This window comes from Ambystoma mexicanum, chromosome 2q, assembly GCF_040938575.1.
Source record: "Ambystoma mexicanum isolate Mex_15411 chromosome 2q, UKY_AmexF1_1, whole genome shotgun sequence".
Lineage (NCBI taxonomy): Eukaryota > Metazoa > Chordata > Amphibia > Caudata > Ambystomatidae > Ambystoma > Ambystoma mexicanum.
The window spans coordinates 706,789,972-706,804,914 of NC_090924.1; the positions used below are offsets into that span (position 1 = coordinate 706,789,972).

Genomic DNA, 14,943 nt, shown 5'->3' on the forward strand with positions numbered 1-14,943 from the left:
CCATCCCTCCTCCTCAATTACTCACAGATCCAGGAAAGCCTTCCTAAACTTTCCAAATCAAATAACCATTTTAAATTTGCACAGGTCTCCATCTCAGAAATGGAGAACATAACAAAGTCACTCAAACCGTGTAGATGCCTAGGGGATTCCTGTTCCGCTTCTATAATCAAAGAGGCAGCTAGGGACCTAGCACCCTTCATTATCTCAGTCATTAATTCTTAATTTAACTTGTGCACTTTTCCCACAAATCTTAAAGATGCTTGGGTTCTTCCCCTCTTAAAGAAACCAAATTTAGACCCACAAACTATAGACCTATAACAACCATACCGTTCCTTCTAAAAATATTAGACAAGGCAGCATACCTCCAGATTCAGACTTATCTTGAGACTCACAACTTACTAGGCACTTGACAATCTGGTTTCAGACCACGACACGGGACAGAAATGGCCCTCATTGATTTAAAAAAACAAATGGACGAGCTGAAGGACAAAGGCGAACTAGCCACCCTTCTCCTTCTGGACCTATCTGCTGCCTTCGACTTGGTGGACCACAAAGTGCTTTGCAACCATCTTATCTCAGCGACCCACTTCTGGAAAGAAGCCACCGCATGGATCCAATCATTCCTAGACAATCGCTCCATGCAAGTGTTCTCTCTCACGTCAGCAGCTGATCCAGTACCGGTTACATGTGGAATCCCGCAGGGCTCTTGTGTTTCCCCTACCATGTACAACATATTCACTAAGCCTCTTTTTTACAAAATCGCCAATTTGGTTGTCTCCTACACTAGCTATGCGGATGACACCCAGATACTCATTCCTATCTCAGGCGACTATGACACAGACGTAGCACTGATTAACAAAATTGACCTTGTAATACAAGCTTGGATGGCCACTCATGGCTTGTGCCTTAATGACAACAAGACTGAGCTCTTACTCATTGGATCAAGCAACAGATTAAACAAATTTAGTAACCAATTCAAAGCTTTTGACATTGACGGTCTAAATATTAAAGTCGCTAAAGAGGTGAAGATTTTAGGCTTCTATCTGGACTCTGCTTTGAACCTAAACAAACAAGTTAACGCAAGGGCCTCTGCCACTAGTTACACTTGCAAACTTATTTATGCCTGTAAACCTTTTCTTTCCACTGACAGCTGCATCCTACTAGCACAAGCCCTCATGCTGTCCAAGCTAGATTACTGTAATACTCTCTGTCTTGGTACTAGAAAAAACAACACCAGCAAACTGCAAACACTCCAAAATAATGCCCTTACAACGGCATTAAGCATCTAGAGAACACAACGTATCTCACACCTCAGGCGCACTACTAAATGGCTCGCCATCAAGGACAGAATTACATTCAAAGTATTAAACCGCACCTACAAATGCCTCACCAACTTGGCCCCCATATATCTAGCACACAAATTCACCAAACACACTTCACTACGTCCTATCAGAACTTTGCAGGCCAACAGTCTTAAGGTCCACAAATTCAGACTCAAGAAAGCAGGAAGGAGTAGCTTCCCAGTGTTAGCGTCCCATCTGTTCTGGAACAATGTACATATAGATAGTGAATTCCTCGCAACTTTGCGACGTATGATGTACATTAATTGCTATGCTTTCCTGTAATCTTGTAAATGTTAATGTAAATAACTGTTGTGCTTTCCCGTGATCATGTAAATGTCTGTAACCAAGTAACAAGTAATGCGCCCAGATACCCCAGGGCTCGGAGCGCTATAGAAATAAATAAACAAATAAACAAACAAACAAACAAACAGCGGGAGTAACAGGACACCCAGGGAGTGACATTTCAATGTTCTTTTCAAAAACAAAAAGGGACACACCGTAGGGAATAATTAAATAGAAATCCATCTTGGCAATAGGGGATTAAACTGCGAAACAAAAGATTCTGTCCACTCTACCATTTACTCGATAAAGGGTTGACACCTTAAGATCTAGAGAGTTAGGTTCACAAGGATGGTAGAGCCAACTCTAGTGGGACTTAGGTTTTTCTTTTAAACAACAGAGGAAGGGATTAAAAAAAACTGTTAGGTAGGGTCAAAAAATATGGCACGCATCCTAATTTATAATGTCCAATAGTCCTAAATCATAAAATCGGAGCTGTGTCTAGAATCAAGGTACTTGAGGGTAGAACCAATGGTGAACTCAACCTGAACTTTATAATGGGTACCCGGTAGCCAGTGGGCCAGGTGCAAATACTGGCTGTGTGATGATGAATCTAGGGGTGGTATGGTGAAGAGTCTCTGGTTACCCTCATCACTCCAAATCTTGATGCAGAAACTCACCACATGGACAACCTAATAGCGTTTGGCCCTTTAACAAAATGCCCACATGCAATGCCCTTGGAAAGCAGCACTTCAAGGCCCAGATGCTTTTTTCCAATGCCTGTGGTGGGCAATTGAATTGAGTAAAATTACTGTATCATGTACCAAAGCTGAGTCCCTTTAGAAGCCCCATAGGAGACCTGCAGTTGGAGCAGTGCCGAGCTCCACACACCCAGCGCAGAGCTCCTGAGTCTCCATGCATATGCAAGACACGAATGGGATCTATAATGGCAGACCTACTAGATGTAGCCTTGGTCCCCAAGACACGGGAGAGGCACATGCCAAATTCGCCGGGGTACGAAAGATGCTGCACTAGAGGTAAGCCTTGTGGGGCTTACAATTGTATTCTCAGAGGGTTGGCTAATTTCCAGTATGGCCACCACTGCGGCTCTCCTAATTGCTGCAGGGGTCCTGATGCTGGCAATCCCGTCCCCGTAGCCTGCAATTTGGCTGGGATTCTGTTTATAGGACTCGTCACTAGTTGAGCTGGCATGCAAAGCCGGCAGCTGCAAAGGGCCTCAGACAAGGTCGATGTGTTATCCTGTCTGAACCTGTGCAAGCCAGGTTGGCCCAGGATAACCCTGAACACCATCGTGTACCAGGTATGTGTGCAGTATTGTATTTGCTTGTATTTGCTTCCATAAACATTCCCATATGCAAGTAACTTGTTTTTATGAACTTCGCACTGGTAAAGGTACTATAATGTTTACTTTGACCGACATACCTACCAACTTTCTGGCACAATAGGCTGATGTAGAACCCATTATTGCTTGGCGAGGCTTTGCCAGCTTGTGCACCCCTACCAATGTCGCCTTTTGCCTACATGCACTTGCACACCTGATGTAGCCCCACGCACCAAGAGTTGAGGCTTTGCCAGATTGTGCCTTCATGATCTACTCTCATGTTGTAACTGACATGCTCGGTCCTACACACTATTGACTTTAATACTGCACGTGTATTGTAACTAGCGCCTAGATGCCCCAGGGCTTTGTGCGCTGCTATAAATGAAAACAAATAATCTAATTCACGTGAAACAAAACAAATATTTGAAATTGACCAATCCCCTACAAGTGAAACAGAATACCTAACGGTACAAATCAATACCTGTAACCTGGCCCAAGAAGAGGGAAGTGCCAGGGTGTGGGGATTTAGAGATGGCGTGAAAGAGTTTGGGGCAAATTGAAATGCAGTTTATTGGAGAAACGGTCTGTTGAAGACTGAAGAGAATGGTGGAGTACAGTATCGGTTGGAGAGAGGAGAGGAGAACAAGGGGTGAATAAGGAGGAGGTGGCAAAGAAAATTGTGGAGAAAGATTGGAGGAACAGGATTGGAGGACCTTCAAAGGGGTGAAAGGGTAGGAGGTGCTAAACAGATTTGGTAAGAGGGAGCCAGGGAACATCAAAGGGGTGAAGGAGGAAGTTATAAATAGAGCAGTAGAGAACAACAGAAGGAACATCAAAGGGGCAAAGGCGGATGTGTTAAAGAGATGCGAAGAATAGGATTGGAAGTTCATCAAAATAGCAAAGATAGAGGTGATAGAAAGAGTTGTGGAACAGGACTGTAGAAGCACCAAGAAGGAGCTGGGAAACGTTACACTACAGGGGAGCAGAAGTATAAGTGGTGAAGAGGGGGAGGTCACATCAGACAAGAGGTTGAAAGGAAGCAGCTTGAAGGGATCATGTTATAATCCCAGAAAGAAGAGAGAGGAGAGATGGTGAACCCTGTGTCCAGAAGGAGTACACCTGGAATGGACTGAGGAACAAGCAATAGGCAACGTGTATAGTAAGTGAAGAAAGACTGTAGGCAGAAGCAGGAGAGGGAAAGGGGACTAAAGACTAAAAAATGACCATAGTACAAGGCATGGAGGAGGAGAGAGAGAGAGACGGAAAGGTTGGGCAGTAGTGCGTGACCCCTAGACAGGGAGGTGACCAGTGTCCTATTCCAACAGCCTGTGAGTATATTAAAGAACTCGCGCCTTCTAAAAACGTTGGGCCTCATCGTCAAGAATCTAACAAGTATCACAGATGCATTTTCTCTATGTGTCTGGAGGGAGTTCCTTCACTTACTGCTCAATCGAGGAGAGAACCACCAAAGACACCCGGCCGTCAATTCAGGCTGTCAGTGACTGAGAAGCGCCACGAGCTTCTCAATACACTTAACAAGGACAATTTTGTTAAAACTGCTCGGAAGATGTCCTGGACGGGCTGTAAATGTGAACAAACATTTGCCTTTTTTGAAATTACATTGGAAGCACAAAATGGGTTTTGCCCCCCTTCAAATGTTCCCCCCCTCCTTTGCAAAACGTCACACTACTTTGCATCGAAATTCAGAGTTGGCTGTATATTAGTTTTGGAAAGTTTTGTGAAGATTTGTCACAGTGTGTTATAAGCATCTGAAAAAAATGCTGTTCCTATGGGTTCTCCAAAACTAGCCATAAGGCACAGACCGAGATCAGGCGTTCATGCTGCATTTGGAATCTCAAACTGCAACATTCAGTTGAAGCCACATGATCAGAGAGGGGACAGCCAGTTCCTGGCGAACTTGTCAGACGGAGGAGTCCCTGTTTGGAAGAGCCAGTTCCCCATGAACTTGCCAGGCAAATCACTGGTTCGGGATGCAGCCATGACACTTTTGCTGACCTTAATATGGTGGGCACACATAGTAAATCAGTGGAAAACTCCCCACACCTGGAATTAAAAGGGGAATGCTTTCCACACAAAACAGAAGAAGGTGGGCCCATGGTGCTAGGGCAAAGAACCCACTCGCCATTGTAGCTGTATTCGAGTATATGATTTAAAAAATATTCAGTTAAAAAAGTCAATTAAATGTATGTTTATCAGAAAACCCCTCAAACATTCTGTGAAAAACCTTTGGTGAAAAGGATGCACATTTTCCAGTTGTGGTTCATAAAGGAACCATATTTAGGCCAGCAAGGTGGTGCCACTTGAGTTACCCCACCTCTGCCGTAAGTGGCATGTGATCTCTCAATCAGGCCATCGGGTGGAAATTCAACTTAACCATGTGCACATGGTTTAATTATATCCAGTTACTGACATGATGTTTTGTGCATTTCCTGAACTAGTATGAAGAAAGTTTCTCTGGAGATGTTTGCCCCCGCTGTCCACTGTACCATTCTCCCTTGCACATGGACAGACAACGCCATTATTTCCCTCCCTCCCATTTCCTAGGAACTCACCTCCCCTCTTTCTTTTTCTTCTCCTCTCTTCTCCCTGCTGTCTCTTTCCCTTGCTCCTTAAAACTCCTTCCCAACGTCTATACCAAATCTAAAACTATTCTCTTGCCAATGCTTGTTTTAATAAATCTATCGTGTTAGAACTTTTCAAATACGGTCCTCTTTTTCATGTACATTTCATGAATTATGGAAATGATATTCAAAATAAGAGATGTGCTAACCCCACAAAGGCATTCTCAGGTATGTGTGTGGTTAAGAGCACTAACACATCATTGGTACAGGAATGTGTCCAACACCCAACACTTTTCAGCGGTGATATGCCATCGGTCTTCGAAACTCTTTTAAGATTAACTCCCCCCAAAACGAAGTCATCTATTCCTAAAATGGCACGACTCCGAGAGTCAGGAACGCCAGGGGTGGTGCCCGTTACTCGCAAGAAAACAAGTGCTCTACAGAAAAAATCCTGCCATAGGTAAATGAGGTAGTACTCTTGCCGCTTTCTGTACGGAATAGAGCTGGCTGTAAATGACTGCTCAACCAAGAGTACCGCTCTGACTGGTGGTAAACGTTCTCGAAATGGGTATTCCATGTAACCGCTGGTTGTGTGACATAAGGGACAGAGGTACTTCCCTCTGGATGTAAATAACATGGAGGTAAATGCTGACAGGAGGGGATTACAGTGGTGGTAAATAACCACAGGGTAAATATGGTCAAAATCATATTTTTTTCATCCTTTTCTGACGTCGCATGGCTGGTGTTAGATATTTACCTGATAGAAAAGACTGTCATAAAATATGCCTGCAAGAAAAAACACATTTGTTGACGTTATTACTCTGGTATTTTGTGTCAGCACATTACATTCACTTTTCATTGGAGCAGCTGTTTACAGCTAAGACAATATTTAAGACCGGCTCAGAGCAGATCATTTTTGGCGGTAATTACCTCAATTTTCAGATAGCCTACTTCACTCTGTTAATATTTGTTAGGGGAACTGCATTAACCACTGGCAGCATTTCATTTACCAGGAACAGTAATATCACCTCTGGCAGTAAATTAGGGTTTAATAATCAAAGAGGGTTTGTCAGTAAGATCGTTTTTTTTTCCTTCTGTAATTAGAGGTATTGTATTGGTATTTTCCATCATTTGCTTGCAGAGTATGGGGGCGTGTTGGATGCACACTTTGCTGACTTTGCTGACCTTTTCTGTTTGGGGGTAGGTGAGTAAAAGATGGGACACTTGGTCTAGGCCTGTACTGGGAAATGCGTGGTAACAACTGATAAGTAGTGTAAAGTCTCCAAAAGAGTGTGATCGAATTGCCGTGGTAGAGGACGGTTCCGTAAATAGACTTTGGGCGTGTCTTGTTGACTAAAGGCGTCGAGTGCTAATGTATCCATCATGCAGGAAATGTATCGTACGTTAACATCTCACAAGCATATTAAACTGTTAGGCCACCCCGAACTCCATGTATAGCTGAATAGCAGCGGGTCCTGGAGTGTCGACAAACACCAGAGTCCCGGGCACGGAGGAAGCGGCCATTTGCATTTCTTTACACGCCATGAGGTTTGCAAACACATCCCTGAATAGAGCCATGTTTAAGTTTATCATATAATTTATAGGCAACTTTAAGAGTCTTTGTATGTGATGTTTGTTTGCATCCACCCACCAACAAATGCTGAAGGCAACGATTTTAAATGAGTTCTCGAGATGTGTTTGTACAATGCCAGTAATTTACGCAAATGTTACTCTCAAACTGTTCGTCTATTACAAAATCACAATGGCAAATGGCGTCGATCGGTGATAATCAGCTGCCTCGCTCTGGGGACAGCAGCAGGCCAATTTTGTCAGACAAGTGCCTGATTGCAAATTGACTTCGTTCATGAGATAATTGCATTTGTACGAGTTAGTCGCAATGAATGAGCAATTTAGGGATCCCTAAAACCTGGCGTGGTATCCCCGTGAATCAGAAATAAGCATCACTAAATGTATTCCTGCTTTGCATACAAAATGAATAGCCTAAAAAGTCACGCTGTAAACATTTTGTTTTGTACAGTTAATTATTGTCCCCGATATACAAAAGCGTTTTTACAATGGGTAATTCCCATTGAAAAAAGATCTGTAAATCAGGCCCAATATGTTTAAAGCTATGACTCATACATTTGTTAAACGTAGCATTGTGTTGCAGTGTTCCCACATGCTAATTTCTCAACCCGCTTCCTTTCTGTCATAGGTACACCAAGCTTGGCTATGCGGGTAACACAGAACCACAGTTCATTATTCCATCATGTAAGTTATTGCTTCGGTGCTTATGGATATATGTTCATAATTCAGCGTTTCTATGTTATGGTGTTAGTTGGTACTTCTGACTATAGGAGCCTTAGTTACATTTGAGCAGTAGAGGTGAGCAGGCCCCTTCACCACTGCAATACCAGCAGTTAACATCTCTGGTGCAGGTTTTCCTCTAGATTTGGACCTAGGCATGCCTGATGAAGGGCGGCGGGAGTTAGTAAGGCAGTCTTATTGGTCATTAGCTCATGCTTAGTGCCACACACGGATTGCCTCCCTGACAGCGACCGGCAGCCAACAAAAAAGCCTGGCTCTCCAATGCATTTGTGACTACTCTGGGCATGTTAGGGGTTTATCGTATGTGGGATCATGATAAGGCCGGGCCAGGAGTCATAGGGAGAGAACCACTTCCTGGCCCCAAGGGAGCCACACTGCCTTCTATACTGACCTGGTAATATGCTGACAGGAAGCTATAATGGCAGTCTGAGCAACCTGAAGGGGCACTTGTTTATCCTCTGCCTGATATCTTGTACAAAATACAGCCTTGGGAGGTAACAGTTGTGTAGTGCTTGGCTAAAAATAGTACTTCTGTGTAGAGAAAAATGGGAGAGACAAATGAAAGCAAGGTAAATCTCTGAAGTCATCCCAGTAGAATTCCACCTACTCCTTAAGCACCAGAATTTGAACCTGTTTTTTCACCAGAATTTGGACTCGCCAATTTTAAAGGTTGGTAATTATTTGGCTAAGACTAGAGTAATTCTGCTCCTCCACATTCATTGTGAAAGCAAGTTGAAAACAAGAAAAATATGAGGTGCACATGCCAAAGGCCTCACAGGGAGGCAAGAAGACGTAAAAGGCTTTTGTTGCTAACGCAGAAGGTAGCAAACATAAAAAAAACAGGCTTACACTTATCGATACCGGGTCGGCCATTTTTGTCTGTTCTATAGTTTTCCGCCCGTTCCCTTTCTCATCCATGCCACAAGGCAGTTACAGATTTCCTCAGTCAGAACATCCTCTTTCTTTCCATCAGTGGACTTTAATTTTTGTGATTCAAGATATTTACTAATTTGACCTTTGAGTTACCGTCATAGCCCTTCACCTCAGCATGACAGTTGACCTCACACTGTCAAAATAATTTCTGCCATTAATTGTTACCTCTTCAGCCCCAGAATATTGTCTCTTTCTCCTTATGAATAAAACACGATTAAAAAAATGTTACTTCACAGGTCCATCCTTTCCTTCTTCAGAGCTCTCCTTTATGGCTGCTTGATTATGGCTTTAAAAAACTCTTCGAACTCAACAGCAAATGGTTCTCCTTTTTCTTCCTGGCTGCTTTGCAAGATTACTGGAACTCGTATGAAATTGGGTTAGACCAGCTGAAGTAGTGTGCAGGGCTTTCCCTTAAACCTGGCCAATCTCTCAATGGTAAACGTGACTGAGCAATTGCCAACACTGATTTAAATACAGTTGAAGTTTAAGGTGGGAGGAAAAGAGGGTAAAACACGGAACACTGCTTTAAAAATATTCAGCAAAGGTTTAAACGTCCAACCAATGTTTTCAAAAGTACAACCCCAGCCACTTTTACGAATGTTCACTGAGTGCTCAAAGGCAAGTAATGCTTCAAGTTACTTCAAGGGGTTTTGCAGAGTTATTGCACTCCTTTCTCACAGTAGCTGCGTTCAGTGCCCCACCCTCCAGATGACGCATGATGGAAGGCATAGAATACTCCCTACCCTTCTCATCTGACTGAGACAAGACTGCACTGATTCGTGCTTCTGACGCATCAGCTTGCACTATAAAAGTTTTTTTATTTTTTATTTAGCAGCCTTGATAACAGGAGCCTGGCCAAGGGCATCGTCCAGACCCTGCAATGTCTTTTGACACTGCCAAGAGCAAACAATACTTTTAGGGCACCTTGGAGAAGTACAGTGAGGGGTCTTCCACAGTACCAGAGCCAGCAATGCATTTCCCGATGTGCCCATTGTGGCCTAAAAAGGCTCTCACTTGGGTTTGAGTAGTACTGGTTTCATATTCGTGTATTTACTGGAAATAGGCTGGATGTTACCCTCTCCTATCTCAAATGTAAGGTATACCACAGAACCTTAACCAATCTGTCCCTTGGGAGCGTTTATGGTGAGATGGCATTTTACAAAGCCTACAACACCTTCCTCGTGTGATATAAATGCTTCATGTTGAGCTATTGACATCAATATCATCATGGTATGCCATACTGAACTTGTCAAGCCCTTTTAAGATATGGTCACAAGTGTCTAGTGTGTGGCTTTTGTAATCCAAACAACATCGCTCTAAATGAATAGAGGCCTCTGTAGTAGCCTTGAATAATGACAGGACAAATGGATGCTAGGCAGGGTGTTTATTAGCACACCTGAATTTAAATGCACAACAAGGGATATTCAACTGTCCAGGGAATGGGGCAATAACAGTACTCACAGGGTGAGAGTCCCAGTTCATACAGTTGCTTCACTGTATGCTGAAGTGTGACAGGATTGCATACCAGTGCAACTAGAATGCCCAGGAGGCTGAGCCCAACCGTGGTATTATGCTCTGGCTGCCACGCCCCCACTGTGTTGGGGCCTCATGGAGGTTCAGGCTCCGATGGCAGGAGGAGCACCGGGGCGTGTGTCTCTCACTGGCCGGCACCGCCGAGTTCTGGCACCCTCCGTGGTGCAGCGCGATTCACGCTCCGAAGGAGACGGCACCCCCACAGCCACCATGGTGGAAAATGCTGCCCTTTCCTTGGCATGGGCACTCAAGGTCATTTCTCAGTACCCATTCTGTGGACCTGTGACAATGCGGTTTTGTACGTTTGTGACTGTCTTTGCCGGGAACATTGTCTCCAGTGCCAATGGGCCTCATTATGGGTCCGGCAGATACTGGCGGGTTGCCGCCGGATCTGTAATGATTTACCAGCGCCTGACTTGCCGGTAACACTGGGGGATTACAACCCCGGCGGTCCAAAAAGTCAGGCGCTGGTAAATTGTAAGTGCCCATTCCCATAGAGTCCAATAGGAATAAATGGGAGTGGGGACCATGGAAGCACCGGCACCGTTAATAACGGTGCCGGTGCTTCTGTTAAAACTCTGCGGGTGGGTGCCGTTCTGCCCAGCAGGTCTGACCTGCCGGGCGGGACGGCACCCGCCTGCAGACCTGTAATATGCCGGTCCAGAAACAATGGTGCCGGTAAGCTTACCAGCACTGTTTTTCTGGACCGGCAGGCTCCATATGAGCCCCAAAATCATATCTATTCCAAGGATTAAGCCCTTGTTCACATCACATGGATCTGCTTATCTCTCCACTGATTCCCTGCTTTCCTCATTCTGTTATCATCTCATGTTGCCCTTGACATCATGCCACAGCATACAAGAACAGGTCTAGCCATCACAAAATGTGCTTTACGGGTCTAGAATCACCCAAAAGCTCTACCAGCTCTTCAGAAATTCACACAGACCTCTCTTCTGTTGGTTCCAAAAACAGTGGTCCCCAAAGAAACGATATTATATTATGTGTGAGGATAAAACCCTTGAAATTCAATGAACAAACTTTAGTTAAAAAACCCTAGGAATTCAGCAGATGTGGGAAGTAATGAGAATCTTTACTCTGCGCCTCCTTCGTTGAAATGCCCATGATCACATACTTGATATCGCAGAAGGGATTCAGAATGACACGCAAAATTCAATCATGGGGGTTGATGTGTTAACGTTTGAATATATTCACCCTTATCACTATCAGTGTAGCAGCTATGAGGCGTTCCAACGGGACAGCCAGCACCACCCCCATTGATTCCATCCTCTAGCATCAAAACACTGTGAGAAATGCCCCACAGGGTTTTTGATGCTAGAGGATGGAGACAGTGGGAGTGGAGTTGGCTGTCCATTTGGAACGCCTCACAGATGTTCCACTGATAGTGACAAGGATGAATATTTTCAAATGTTATCACATCACGCTACTCTGGTGTTCAGACAAAGAGATTAACATGTATAACTTCTGCACTACCAGGCTCTCTGGGCCTCTGACCCTAGACGGTTATAGTGTTTCACATTTCTTTAGAGATCACCTTCTAACTGTTGTGGAACCATGGTCAGCAATGTCAGCCATGTCCAGTACTCACAGCCTTGGTCGGGTGTGGGTTTTTACAATGGAAATTGTTAGTCATACACATGTTCTTGCACCAGGTGAGTCATGTGCTTTACAGGGTCCAGTTCAGTCCCCTTTTTTCGCCTGTATATACAGTTCATGGATTTGCGAAATCAGTCCAGTCTTGCTTCTTTATTCAAAGTTGCCCTTTTTTATAAATTGTTAGAGGGGCGGTGGTAATCATTTCAAATTGCAAGCTACTAGCCAGGTATAAAAGTCACCTGCCCACTGGCCTGAACGCCAGTTCTTCACGTGCACACACCACACCATTTCTTATTCGCTATGAGAGGATTGTCAAGCACCAATGACCAGTGGCAAGTACAAATGTCATGGCATGATGTATGGGTAGTTATGAACCTTTGTTTGCGACCCATGTACAAAGTGTCTGTGCACGTTTCCCTTTGTCGTACCAGAGTTTGCACCATAATGAAATACAGGGTTTCACTGCTACTGCTTTTCTGGTCTCCACTTATGTATAGTCAAGTCTGAAGGAGCGCTAGTGAACTTTAAAGTAGCCCACCAGCCTCGTCACAGGGGGAGGCACGTTCATCTCTGGTATATGATTCATATTCTGTAGTTCTTTGCAGCATAACGCCCTCTGCAGGGTCACAAGTCGTCTTGTTCTCTGAACACGGTCCGGGTCCCTTTGTGTGCCCCTCTCCTGATACCAACAGTGCTCCTTGGCCACCCCTCTGCCATAGATTCTATTCCAAAGGGGTCCTGAGGATATGATGCCATCATCTGGAAAAAGTTGTGAGTACCGGGCATTTAATGGCACCACCTGGCAAATACTTAAACATTTCTTATAAAAATCCCAAAGCATTGTTTCTGTCATTGCTTATGTAGATGGCCCATGCCTAGAAATGAGAAAATGTTAGTACGCTATGTTTACAGAGGTAACAGTACACAGCTAACAAACAGATGTGATATTTTGAAAAGTAGTTTGAAAAACAAGTTTAATTTCCAAATCACGTTTACACCATGGAGACGTGATTTTAAAGTCATCAAGCAATAATTATTTACTCTGTTAAACACATTTGTGCCAAATCACTTTTTCAATGGGATTGCGCCATAATAAAACATGTATGTGAATCGGGCCCATTGATATAATATGATATGAACCGAGAATCTTCATTGCTACGATCGATTTGGTCCAGGCCTTCGACCGTGTCAATAGAGGTAAATTATGGACGAAACTCGAAAAACAAAACTGCCCACTATTTATCCTGGAACCAATGAAGGCCTTGCATAGCGAGACCTCTGTCAGAGTCCGGCTTAACGCAGCAGGCTCGTTGTCTACAATCATAAAGACAGCGAGAGGCGTCAAACAGGGGTGCCCTCTGGCACCAGCATTGTATAAAGCATACATGGCGGATATAGTGGACGCAGAAAACTACACCCGTTCATTTCCTCCTCAAATAGGTAAGCAGAAAGTGACACGTCTGCTTTACGCGGACGACATTCTTTTATTTGACCAAACGCCCATTGGGCTCCAGAGACAACTGGATAGCCTATCCTGCTACCTAAAGAAAAACGATCTGGAACTTAACACCTCAAAGACCAAAATAATGATCATGGAAAAAGGATCTAAACAGAGTAGACGCCCCCAGTGGTTTGCAAATTCAGAAAAACTGGATACAGTAAAGAGCTTCACATACCTGGGGGTCAAACTATCGTGCAGCAGAATTGAAATAACAATGCAAGAACATCTATTCTCCAAGGCAAAAACACTAGCAGCACAAGCCGTATCTTTGGAACGTAAATTCGGCAAATTCTCAATCCTGCCAATAATAAGATTCTTCAAAGCAAAAACCACTCCAGCTCTAACCTACGGAGCAGAGGCAATGCCTTATCTGCCGAAAACACTGTGGGCAAAACTGGAAGGAATATTTTGGCGGAGAGTGCTCCGATTGCCAAACTCCACCCCGGTAGCAAACATTCGACGGGAATTAAGTTTGCAATCATTGAAATCAGTGGTGGAGAGAAATAGCTTATTGTTCCTGGGAAAGATTCTAAGGCACCCACGACCAAAAATCCTGTAAATCATTTTTGCAGAAATGAAGAGCGGCCAAAATCGAATGCTAACAACATGGTACAAAAACCTTCTAGATCAAGCTGCAAATATTGGTTGTTCCGAATGGGAAATCGAACGCATTCCTGGAAAAATAAAGAAAAAATTAAAATTACAAGATTGGATCGAAACACTTGAAATAGCTGATGAACACACAACTTCGGCCCATCACACAACCAACACACAAAAGCTGGATGATGTAAGAAACTACTTAAAAAAGTTCCCAGACAAAAGACTGCGTACAATCTTTCTGAGAGCTCGCTTAAACATCCTGAAGACAAATGAGATCCTTTACACCAGGAAACAATCAATGACCAACAAGTGCCGTTTCTGTGCAAGTGGGGACACCGAAACTCTTAGACATCTACTCCTTCACTGTCCTGGTACGAGCAACCCCAGACAAACCTATCTTCAACCACACGGATCAAAGCTCCAGACCATAAGGGAAGAGGATTGGTGGAACAAGCTTATGAGTGGGGATTCAATTTCACTGACTATAGCAACTGCAAAATTCCTGGACAGTTTGAAATTAGAAGAAAAGGACACTTGAGATCAAAACGAAAAACAGCATCTCCTAACTTAGAAGAAACAGTACCCTAAAGAATATTATAAAGAAGAAACAAAATAAACGTTCTTAAGAAGCACCCAACAACAGAGTGAAGGAAAAGATCTTGTAAAAATTGAAATACAATTAAAATACAAGTATAAAAAAAAAATAATAATATGATATGATAGTTTATTTAAGTAGCGCCTATACACAATGTGTTTCAAAGCACTTCAAGGCAAGGGAGGGAACAAGGGAAAATACAAGGACATTCTTACAGACCATGAACAGTAAGGATGTGAAATTAACTATCATACTCGGTCTGATGACATTTCAGATATTGCAAGAGCTAAGAC

The 14,943-nt window shown here is 43.7% G+C and overlaps 1 protein-coding gene across 4 annotated transcripts in view; it reads left to right on the forward strand.

The window, feature by feature from the left end:
* ACTR3B (actin related protein 3B) overlaps positions 1-14,943 on the forward strand; it is a 932,787-nt gene that overhangs the window by 72,338 nt on the left and 845,506 nt on the right. For all 4 annotated transcript variants that reach the window (XM_069647930.1, XM_069647932.1, XM_069647929.1 and 1 more), the window contains exon 2: positions 7,762-7,817. In XM_069647930.1, coding sequence (XP_069504031.1) covers positions 7,762-7,817 — 56 coding nt within the window. The remainder of the gene's footprint in view (positions 1-7,761; positions 7,818-14,943) is intronic.